The sequence below is a fragment of the Schistocerca cancellata genome, chromosome 4 (assembly GCF_023864275.1).
Source record: "Schistocerca cancellata isolate TAMUIC-IGC-003103 chromosome 4, iqSchCanc2.1, whole genome shotgun sequence".
NCBI lineage: Eukaryota > Metazoa > Arthropoda > Insecta > Orthoptera > Acrididae > Schistocerca > Schistocerca cancellata.
This window is the reverse complement of record NC_064629.1, coordinates 85,302,186-85,314,499: the sequence shown is the minus strand read 5'-3', so window position 1 is coordinate 85,314,499 and position 12,314 is coordinate 85,302,186. Positions and strand designations below refer to the sequence as shown.

The window sequence follows — 12,314 nt, the reverse complement described above, 5'->3', positions numbered from 1 at the left end:
ACTGAAGGAGCTTATGCCACTGTATTTTAGCACCATGGGTTTGAAAGCCGATTTATTATATTACTAGCAAACTGCGAGGAACAACAATATATGCAACAGTATTGAAATACTTGTTATCTTCCCTAGGAACTAAGTTTCAGAGAATCTACTTCTTGTCATTTCTATAATGTTTGTAAAAATTTTAGACTGTGTTTTAAATAAATCTTTTTCTCCAATTTGTGTGGAAGAATAGGAAACTGTGTTGTTTTATTTGAAACTGTGTGGTATTTATACTTTTCTGCAAGCCCTAAATGTAATTTTTTATGATTGGAAGGAACTGATTGTACACACTTCAATATTATCAAATTAAGAAAAGACATAACATCTATTTTGTTTAGTTATTTATATAATGCTGACGATGATGATGTTTGGTTTTTGGGGCGTTCAACTGTGCAGACATTGGCACCTGTAAGAAGTCCCAATTTTACACAGTCCAATTTTTGTCACAGTCCAATCGAGCCACTGCCATGAAGGATGATGACAACACAAACACCCAGTGCCTGGGCAGAGGAAAGCCCCAACCTGGATTTGTTCCCATGACGAGTGGGAAACTCACTGAAACATTGCTACGAGACAACACTGTCACTTGGCTGATGTCCCAAGAAGATTTCATCAATGAAAGCCTTTATTTCCAAATGGCAGTTCATCTATTTACAGTGATGCAGTCAAATGTCTGTATAACTCTTCTAAGTCATTGGTTTTATAAAGACATATAGGACATCCTGATACCAAGTATCAAATATGTAGCTGATCAGTTAATTAAGCATAAACTTTAAAAAAAATTAAGAATGTGCCAAGAAAGGGGACAAAACTGAAATTTTAAACAACATTACAGCACAAGTAACTCATAAATTGTATTTAGCATTTCCATCACAGAGTACAAAAAATTCATAACAGAAAGCTACATAACGACAGTATAATTACAAAAATATTTTACACAGTATTATACAATATAAAATCAGATAATGATGCAGCAAATTATACCTGCTAATAAGCAAACATAATTTAACTTTCATAAAATTTTAATTATTAACAAAATATTAATGATACTTCTACAGAGTATAAGAAGTTGAAAGAGCACCAATTACATTCAAGATGTTCATAAAAAATGAGAAAAAGCTGCTCACAAGGGGAATGTAATTTACATTGGTGCCTACATTGTACATTTACTACTATTGTTTCCACAGTCAGGATTCAGAGTTCATTATGACACATGACCTACAGTTAATTGCCACTGACAGTGTACCACCAAGTTTTGTTACCCCACTGTCAACAACAATCATTATAAATAACAAGTAGTTCTTATCTTTTAGTAATATAATTTACAGCAAATATTAACATACATGACTTTTCAGAAAATTAGGCCTTTACACAATAATGAATCACTCATAATGACTAAATGAAATATACACAATTAAAATATAAAAAGTTATGCTATTTTTTGTCTTTAATTGTAGGGTAATAAGTTACATGTTCTTAAGTTCATGAAGTTCTACTGTGGTTTTAGAAAGAGGAAATAAAAAGGAGAAAAGGAATTTATTCATCTATTAATAAGATTTTCAAATTCACATCCATAAAAGAACACTAATAATTGATTTAGGGTGAAAAGGAAGAGTGGAAAACAGATTATTATAAACATGCACACACATACTAATAATATTGTATTAAAATGAGCTACATGTTTAATGGTTTACATCTCACATCACATATGAATATATATTTTGTTCACAACATTAAAAACTCTCAAACACAGTTGTTCCTCAATAAATTAAAAGGAAAATAATTATTTTTCTGCTCTTAATGCTAGGAAAAGATAAATCTTAAAACTAAATGGCAAAATATCAACACAGGTACAAACACCTCTGAATTTACTTTGGAGAAGGGTAAACCATACTTGTTAACACAGGGTTGTGTGCACATAACAAATAAAATTGATAAAAAGATTCAAACCAAAAACTTTGAAAAACATTTTCTATAAAGAAGAGCAATAAATAAAATGTAAGCTGCATTAATTTGTACACATAGTTAAAATATGATTTCTTTAAAATTTATCAATGGTTGAAAATTGTTCCTCAAAATATTCAAGTATTCAATGGAACAAGCTATCACATTTCACACAACCCCACTTCAGTACACTGACATCAGAAAACTGAGTGTCAACCACACTTATCACACTTTGATGATATGATTGAATCTTCACACCAACATATGCACAGAACTATCATTACTGCAATTGTACAACAAAGAATACACATCAGGTGATGCACATACACTCTACTTATAATGTGTTACATGACACATTATTTCTACCTATCTACTTAATTATGATATGACAATGTGTAAAACGAAGAAAGTTTACAAATGGACATCACAAATACACAGGAAGTTATTATTGTAAGTTGCATTATTTATGGTTTCATTTCAAGGTATTGTAACCTAGTTTAAGGAATTCTACTTATATTTATAAATATATCTTCACTATTATTATGAAATTCCTTTGTTACTCAAACTGAAAACAAATTTCTGCATTGGTATTAAAACATCTCATGAATAGGAGACTACATACCATTTCCACAGTGAAACAAAATTACTGGTGGAGTATGAAATTAGTGAAACCTTTATGTATAAGAATTTTCCATACAAGTATTAAAAAATGTAATTCATAAATCTGTAAGAAAAATAGAAGTTATTGCACAATTCTCATAATTCATTAGGCCAGTGACATATTAGGTATCTCAGTACATCGATGTACCAACATTTTAAAATGCTGAGACATCACAATGAGAAATGCATTACATAATATTTAAATAATAAGAAGATAATAGCACCTGCATAAAAACATACTATATCTGTTTCTGCCTTTGTCATATATTAAATAATTTGAATTCCCATAAAAGATCTGGTTCGTTGCATTGACTTATTGTGCATGATTCCTGACAAGAGTATACAGAACACTACTGAGGAAGAACTTATTATTTACACTGCACAGGATTCTAATACAAGCAATGTTGACATTAAGTAAATTAACTTAATGCTCTACATCACAAATTACATTAAAGCTTTCTTTCATATGTACTTGTAAATTTCAAAACAAGGCATTCTGGTATCCAAGGAAAATGTTTCAGTTTTCCACATCTACCATTCATAATTAATATACTAAACATCATTGAAATTTCATTCCCAGCAAAACATCAAAGTTATTTTGCATCCAGTGATCTAAATTACTTCCTCAAAGAAAAGTAGCAAGTACAGAAATCAGAATTAACACACTATACGCCAGATTTTAGAACATGTCTTAGAATTTATGGAGAAAATATTCTGTGAAGCTTCCTCCAATACTAACTATAATTTAATATATCTGCTTCTTGAAAGAATTACAGTTTTTATAAGTTGAAACATTTCAACACTTTAAAACAAATGAAGATTTTCATTTAATAGACCAAACAATAGCACTACTATTGTGCCTTATGGGAAAAATATTGAGCTGAGCCTGGAAAAAAATGTTATGCCATCTGAATTTACAACGAAGACCTACAACAAAACTTTTGTGCCTGTGAGTTAGTAAATCCTAATGTGATGTGTGAAAATTACATTATATTTCTCAATGAGCAGATATTGCAACTGCATTCTTCTGTTAGCTGCTGCTTATCCATGTGGATATTGCACAGGAAAAAAATGGGGGCACATACAAATTTTCATCACATCACACAGGTAAGTGATAACATTTGTTACCAAAATAAAATTGATAGTTTATAGGTTTGTATATAGCTTATTCAAGAATACGAGGACAAAACTCTCATATTATTTAAATGCTTGTTGCGTAAAGTCAAACTGAAACAGTTAATGCCACATCAACAAAAAATAACCAATGTGTCAATAATTAAGATAAAAATCTGAAATTGTACCCTCATAGAGAGATATTTCACTTTTTATTTTTAATTATTAAGATGTGTGGCACCCTTTCCCTATATACATGATTTCTAATATCCTTGGACACAAGTGACACAGTCAGCCAAGGTGTGGATACTAAAGCTGAGAGCAGAAGTTTAAAAAAAAATTCTTTTACTTTCAAGAGCTGCACCTAGGAGATAGGAAGGTGTTTCACATTGACAATGCAATATTTGGAACCTAGGGGAGACAACATATGTGTTTTCCGTTTTATGTTCAATATTTCATGAAGGAATATGTGATTATTAAACGTTTGGCATTTGTATTCTAGTCAGGTTAAAAAATTCATTGTTTTGTGGTTTATCTGTATTTCAAGTAATGAACTATCATATTCTAACAATAATTTTCCATCAGTGACTTTTTCCCACAATTTTACCAAATTATCAAGGTACTTTGGTTATAATACACTGTTGCAAATACAACAGCAATGTGTAAATGTTACAATTTTATGTGGTGCTTAGGAGCACTGCTCTTCCAAACACAAGTTTTCTCTCAGAATAAATGAATAATAAACATGGTGGTTACAATAATTCTATCTTCCCACATGTCTGGAATCTTAGCAGACTAGAGATTTTTATTGTGACTAGACAAAATTGTGCAACATGTTGTTTAATCCACAGTTGTTGCAGCACTAATATATTATTTCTACATGGGAAAAAAATGAAGGATCGAAAAATAAATTAGAAAATCAAAGACTATACATGTCTTTTCCCACACTGCTTACAATAGAATTATCCCACCATTAGTTGTTAATATAATCTTAATTTGTGTTTATTCAATACATTCAAAGTGTCTCACTAGGTGTTCATGATTACTTGCATACTTGTTAGTACTGAGTGATGTAGTGCCAATCTAGTGTATATTACTACAAAAATATGATTAAGAGCATAAGCACAAATTAATTAGTATAAATTGCTCCATGTTTACAGAGTTAAGTAGAATTTTTGCATAAAAAATATTTCACAATGGCATTAGTTATGGACAAACACTTGTAAATGGAAGGAATGAGTTTAACACTAAGATAAATTCTTCACAAATTGTGGGACTCCAACTCATATTCACAGTTTAATAAGTATATCATATCTGGAGCCAAAATGTATACAAGCTTTTAGATGTTAACAGAATTGGTGCCAAAGGAAAATTGGGAATAAGGCTATAAAACTGTTCATTTTAATCTATGCATCCAGATAAATCAAGATTTCCCATTCTGTATAATGCTCACCTATTTTAGAAAAGTCTTCTTCCTGTAACAATTGTGAATGATAACTTCATACACAGCCTTGGCTGATTATGACTGAGCACCATATGATTAAAAACACCACAGAACAGAGATAATAAGTCACAATTTACATGTTGGCTACACCATACTAAATACCACAGTTCTTGTTAATTATCTTCTACAAGAACAACGATCTCTAAATCACAACTACAATCATGAAACAAATTTAATCTGATCTGTAGATGCAAAGACACACACAAACAAAACATTAAACAAAAAGTAACTTTCAGAATTGTAATTTTCTTTACTTGGCAGCAACAGGTAGAAAGGGTTTCAGAACATGAGACATGAGTCTATTTGAGATTAAGTACAAATGTGACTCAGTACCCTCTGTCAAGGGGGATAGGAGTATAAGCCTTGAACCCTCTCTCACCAGATGACGAAACTTTTCGTTCTGAAAGCCGACATCTGATTCATGTATTTTTTGTGCACGAATTAGCAAACCTCTGATAATTTTTTTCTATCAATATTTGATAGTAATTTTTTAAAATACTGTTGGATGTAAGGAGTCATCAATCTTCTGTATAAACGAATCTTTGATAAATATATGATCAAAAACATATTCATGATAAGATGACTGATTTCATAAATTTCTGATAGCATTTCAGTGTGAAGGGTTATATATGTTTTGAATTTGATGCATATTTCCTGGTAATGGGATATTCTTTAGCATACAGCGCTACAAACACTCAATGCATAAAGGTAAAGGAAAAGTTTTCTTTCAGATATGTTCACCTAAAGAATTATGACACAATGATATGCAACACTTATAAATTACATTGACAGAAATCAATACAGAAATACTGATTAGCACCTTCTTTTGAATTAAGCCACAGATTACTATGATTTCTATGTGGGTGAAAAGGCACTGTGCGATAAATATAAATATAACGAACAGAGGAAATAACACAATTCATAAAAGTAGCTGAAGACTCAGTTTTTTAATCTTGGAAGAGAGCTGTTCTACAAGATCTACTAAATTGTATTTCGAGAAGCTAAAACATGAATTACAACACTATTCAATAACTTTTAACCTTTTCCATTTTGTTAACAATTTTCCTGATGGAGTCACGCACTTTTCATATTAGTTGACTATATGAGACTTTTCAGGTTGCCGACTAATTGAAAATGTAGAGTGAGATATATGAGACAATAAACTACTAACAGATGAAATGATACACTGAATATGGAATGATAAAAGTAATTTTGCTTCAGTTTAGACAATAATAGAAGACTACATCAAAAACATCCATAATAAACAACTATATATCTGCAACAGCCATTAGTTATATTCGACAAAGAAGCAATCACATTTTAAGGCCCAAATGACAGACTTATGCATCTGAGCAGCTTTAAATAAAGCAAACAGTCTATCAAGGATAGTACAGATTTTAAATAGCTAGCTAGATCACCAATTAGGTGGGTGTCCTCATATAACCATGAAAATGGTACAGGAAACTTAAAATGTTCACTGATTTTTGTCTGTTTTCTCCACTACTGTATCAATCTATCATCACAGGCTACAGTCCAGCAGATTTTCAGAAGTGAGAGCTGCAATTTCAGCAAAAAATAAATGCTACAAACTATTTCATTTCTTTAATCGTGATAACGTAGTGCTAGCACATGTATCCAAAAGTGATGCAAGCCACTCAGTTTCAACACTAACACTGTAGATCTCTAATATTAACTTCATTGTATTCCAGTTCTGTACTGGTAAGTTCACCAATATATAGTAGAACACAGGAAAAAGGAAAGAAAGAGAAAGGAAGAAATATAAGCAAGGAGCAAGCTCCACTGTAACAGTTTACGCAAGAATGAAGTATTGACAATAAACAATATGAAAATATTATTTGCTACAATATATTAACAATGAGTTTTGCTAACCTTAATCATAAATATCTTATGTTCTGTGTTTCTAAAGCTCAAATATTTTCTTACATACTTTATTTGCTGCTCTCATCAGTTGCATTAGGAGAAAACAACACACAATTTTTGTTGTTCTGTTATTTTTAAACATTTATTCAACAACACAAAAGGAAAAAAAGACACATAATGACTAGCTTCAAAGAAAAAAATCAACTATAAATAAAAATGAATGTGCATATCATTATTACTGAGGCAACAACATGCAGCTAATAAAAAACAAATAAAAATCAAATAATGATAATAATACTATTAATATTAGTATTAATGATGATGATAATAATAATATTAATAATAATAATAATGAGAAATGCAATATATATGGCACTTTCCTCAAAAGATATAAAATACATGCATTCATCATTCACATACTGTGACATGTAGAAACACAAGGTCCAACAATGGCCAAAGAAAATGTATTATTTATACTAAATTGAAACAACCATTCATATCTTTGTTTTGCATAAATTTTCTTGACTAAACCAGGTTGCATTTCCTTATATATTACCTAAAGACTGAAGTTGTAGTGCATCATGGATGAGGGTGATGCTAGTAGTGCTTTTGAACTCAAAGTTATTACACATACAAAGGATTCTTATTGAGTAATTTGTTTCTGTACTGTCAAATGCAACCTTCATTTTTTTTATAAACACTCAAAACAGCTTACTGACACAAACAGTATGAAATAAGTAAAACCATGATACTTATTAGTGTACTGGACTGTAATGTTCCACTTAGGCAAATTAAATACAAAATGAAGTAAACACATAACAAGGCTGTTAATGCCACATAACTGGAAATACAATTTTACCGATGGCTCCAGTTTAGTGTTTCACAGAAGGATAAATCAAACCTTCTAAAGTAGCTAGTATAATAGTTGTAGTCACAAAATATTCTGTCATTTCTGCTATTTACTTTCCAAAATATGTAAAAAAAAAAAAAAAAAAAAAGATCCGTGAAATATACCAAATACTATCGGCAGTATAAAAAGTTAAAAAATAAAAAATCTCAGTGTATTTCAGAAGAGTACAGTGACAGTAAATGTTCGACAAAATAACTATAAAAATATGACAGTGCTACATACTAATAAAAAAGTATAGAACATCTTTAAGCAAAGGAAAATAAATTATGTCAGTTCAAACACAACATCTTAGAAAAACAACATATTATTTTTAACTCCTCTGCCTCCCTCCCTCTCCTGAATATTTCTACAAATTTCTGTCACATGTGACAACCTCACAATGACTTACAAATGTTAGATTATTAAGATTATTACCTTTATAGCAATATACACTGAAAAACTATAGTCTTTCTTCAGTCTCAAATGTGGAACAACAAATTGTGGTCCAAAAGATAACACACAATTCTCCCACCATATCAAAGGCAAAAAAGTGTTTCTGTGTGAACTTACTGAAAATTTACAATAAGTAAGGTGTCAGCATAAGCCTGAAACCAACTCTCAGATATGACTACAGCAGAAAAACAAGTGAAATATATACGAGCACTGAACAGTTCAAACTGACATCACATGCAACAATATACAAACCATTAAGAGTTCATAATGGCACTTAACACACATTCATATTTACACACCAAGTGTGAAATACTGAGATGACACATCTCTTCAATACAATATGGATAACAGTAAAATGTGTAAAGCTTCAGAATCTTCAGTTCTGACAAATTAAAGCTGCACGGACACTGTGTGGACATAACAGCACAGACATTTCATACTGATGAAATGAGAAAAAAACGTAACATATTATATAAAGAAAACCCACAGAAAAATTAAATACACTACTATGAATGTTTGAATGATCACATGAAGTGACCACATGTTCATGACACCAGAATAAGGATTCATTTTCCATTTAATGAAGGTCCAGCTGGTCTCATGATATTGAATCATTGCTGTTTAATCAGAGATATTATTAAGAGTGTTAAAAACACTCACACAATGAAATGTATGTTGAAAGCAGCATTATACAAGTATTGATTTTCTGGAAGTCACAAAGACACCTATTTCTTGGTGGTATCTCTAAAACATTTTTGTAATCGTCTGCATTCCATGTAAATAACACATGAGAAAAAAGATCAGTATATCACATTCAATTTCCTTGCAAATTATGAAATCTGATACCTGGCAAAAAAGAAAGAAGGGAGATTGGAGTTTAATGTCCTATCGACAGCAAGGTCATTAGAGATGGTGAACAAGCTCAGATTACGAAAGGTTGGAAAGGAAATTGGCCATGTCCTTTTGAAAGCACCCAGCTGTTATCCACCAGCACTGAGACGAGAGATTTACCACCAAATGACCAATTGTCTACAACTTATCAAATGGTGTGTTCTTTCTACTTTTGCTTCCTCATACATTTTCCATCACAGGACAGAGAACTCAGTTAGCAATAGCAATTCAAAACTCTGAATGTTTATGTTACATGGTATGTGTAATAAAGTAGTTTCTACCTGTGTGAATGGTTGTAACTCATTAAAATTTGAAAACTCCTTTTTTAAGTGTTTGGTACTGAAGTCAAAGGTACACAATTAACAATATGACGACCAGGCTGAAACACACACTCTTAATGGGGATGAAAAGCAACTCTATAAAAGCTTAATACTATTAAGATGACAATAATTTTTAAAATTTCCTGTGACAACTATTCCCATAAACAACTGCAACAAAGGAGAATGTGATCTGCTCGTATTTACTGTTCTTGCTGACCGTTTTAACAAATTTATGATGCCCAGAGCAGTCTCACAAAATACATGCCGAGCATATGCCTAACTCAAATGGGCAATATGAATACAAATAATATGTAAAAAAGCTACTGAATAGATCAGATACTTTTTTCTTTGGAAATAAACTGCTACATATTCCATTTAGTAAGTGAGAAAAAAAATATTTACATTTTCGTTATTGAGTATGGATGCTAAATTCTTGAACGGATTACTACAACAGCTGCCCAACCACTCACCTCTAACCAGGACACAGAAGATAAAATGAATCTATTGCACCAACAAAACTTCCCAATTTCCTACAAGGTACATGATACTGGAGAAAGCTTTGAATTAATTCTTCAGGAAGCTTTCGGTTCTGTTCCGTAATATTTGCTTGATCAGTGTGACCATAGGTGTACTGTTAAACTTCCAGTGCAAATAATACTTAGTGTTTTCAATATGAGAACACCTTGTTCTCAGCATAATTAATTTCAGATATTAAGAATGAGATGAGAAAGTGAAGATGTTATAACACTCGCATCTTCGAATAAGGTATACTGGAATTTGACTCATAAGCTGCCACTAAGCTTCTCGAGTTTTTTTTTTCTGTGGGTCCAACAAAGGAAAACAAATACAATAAATCTACAAAAGCAGAGTAAGTCTCATTATTGCAAGATACAGACAAAGATTACATTACAAAATTCTTCTAGTTACCAGACACACAATTTTGCCTTCAGGTCTGGCACAGTTAGAGCTGCAAGCACTGGAGCAGCACAGAATACAATTTTAAGGACAATGCAGATAATAATAAATTTACAACTGACTGAATGAAAAATTCCCATTAATGATTTTTTACTGAATGTGAAAGTTGGTCCCCCTCAAATGTAAATCATTACATGCTTCAACAACAAAGGTGGAGGAAAACTGAAATTAGCTGCCTGAGATAATTATTTCACTCACATCTGCCATCTTACAAAAATAAATAAATAAGTATACTATCACAAGTACTTGTACATCAGCGATAAAATTATAAAATTGCATACAAAAATATTATTTAACAAGATGACAAAATACATAAAGCATTTTTATGACCTTCAGAACAGCTGTTTAATCAAAATTGCTTCATGTCGGACACGATGTGAGCTGTGATGTAGTTATACTAATGTGAATTCACGACTGGGGCTTCTTCCCCCCTCGTGGTTTAATTGACTCTGAGATCTGCCACATTGCTTCTTCACATAGAAATTCATCAAAATTGTTGAAGAAAGCAATAATTCGATCATGCTTCTTGAAGGAGTAAGTTCTGAAAGAAATGTTTTTAATGTTATACTGTCAGATCATACACAAAACATTCAAAATCTGTCATTTCAGCTACTTTGTGACATAACTGAATTAAAAAGTCTGTAAAAACCAGATAAAAATAAATCAACTGACTTTACAGCACAATGATGGCAAACGCGCCCACACACACACACACACACACACACACACACACACACACACACACAGGTTGAATTAAGCTTTTAGACAAAGGAATCTCGGGTTTCAAATTCACAAATTTCAGAATTCTGGAAAGGCAGTCATACACTGATGAGCCAAAACATTATGATCACCTGCTCAATAGCTTGTTTGTCCATCTTTGGAATGAAATCATCACTGATTTTGCACATCAAGGACCTAGCAATTTGTTGGCAATTGTGTGGAGGTATATGGCATTAGACGTCTACCCACAGGTCACGTAATTTGCGTAATGGGCTGCTGATTTGCATGTGTGTCAATGTTGCCTGATAGCGACCTAGATGGGTTCCATAGGATTTATATCAGGCGAATTTGATCATGAAGACATCAAAGTGAGTTCACTATAATGCTCCTTAAACCACTTTAGCATGGTTCTAGCTCCAAGACATGGGCAATTATACTACTGAAAGATGATATCACCATCAGGGAAGACATCAAGCATGAAGGAATCACAGGTGGTTTGCAGCTCTCAGCATGTCTTTGATTACTATCATAGACCTCATGAAAGTGCAGGAGAATGTCTCTCATAGCATAATACCATCCCCATCAGCCTGCATCTGTAGTGCACTGCACATTTCCAGCCACCGTTCACCTTGATGACGCCATTTGTGATTTACCTGAGGAACCGACCATGTTTCAATTGATCAATGGTCAAATCCCAATGGTCCCATGCCCACTGCAATCATTAACGATGATGTCGTTGAGTCAACATGTGAACACCTAGGGGTAATCTGCTACGGAGCTCCATGTTCAGCAATATACGATGAACACTTGTGTGTGCACCAGAATTGTGCTTTTTTGACAGAGATCATCAACTATCCTATTTTACAGAGCAGATCAGACTCTGAACCCTACGTTCTGAGAAGAGTGTGACATCCAACCATTTAGC

General features: G+C 32.3%; 1 protein-coding gene across 5 annotated transcripts in view; it reads right to left on the bottom strand.

Annotated features, from left to right (window-relative positions):
- Positions 1–818: 818 nt before the first annotated feature.
- The window catches only part of LOC126184914 (guanine nucleotide-releasing factor 2), a 406,168-nt gene continuing 394,672 nt past the window's right edge, over positions 819–12,314 (bottom strand). For 3 of the 5 annotated variants that reach the window (XM_049927575.1, XM_049927580.1, XM_049927579.1), the window contains one exon: positions 819–11,210. In XM_049927575.1, coding sequence (XP_049783532.1) covers positions 11,078–11,210 — 133 coding nt within the window. In that variant the 3' untranslated portion in view covers positions 819–11,077. The remainder of the gene's footprint in view (positions 11,211–12,314) is intronic. The other 2 variants (XM_049927576.1, XM_049927578.1) reach the window with 1 other exon arrangement.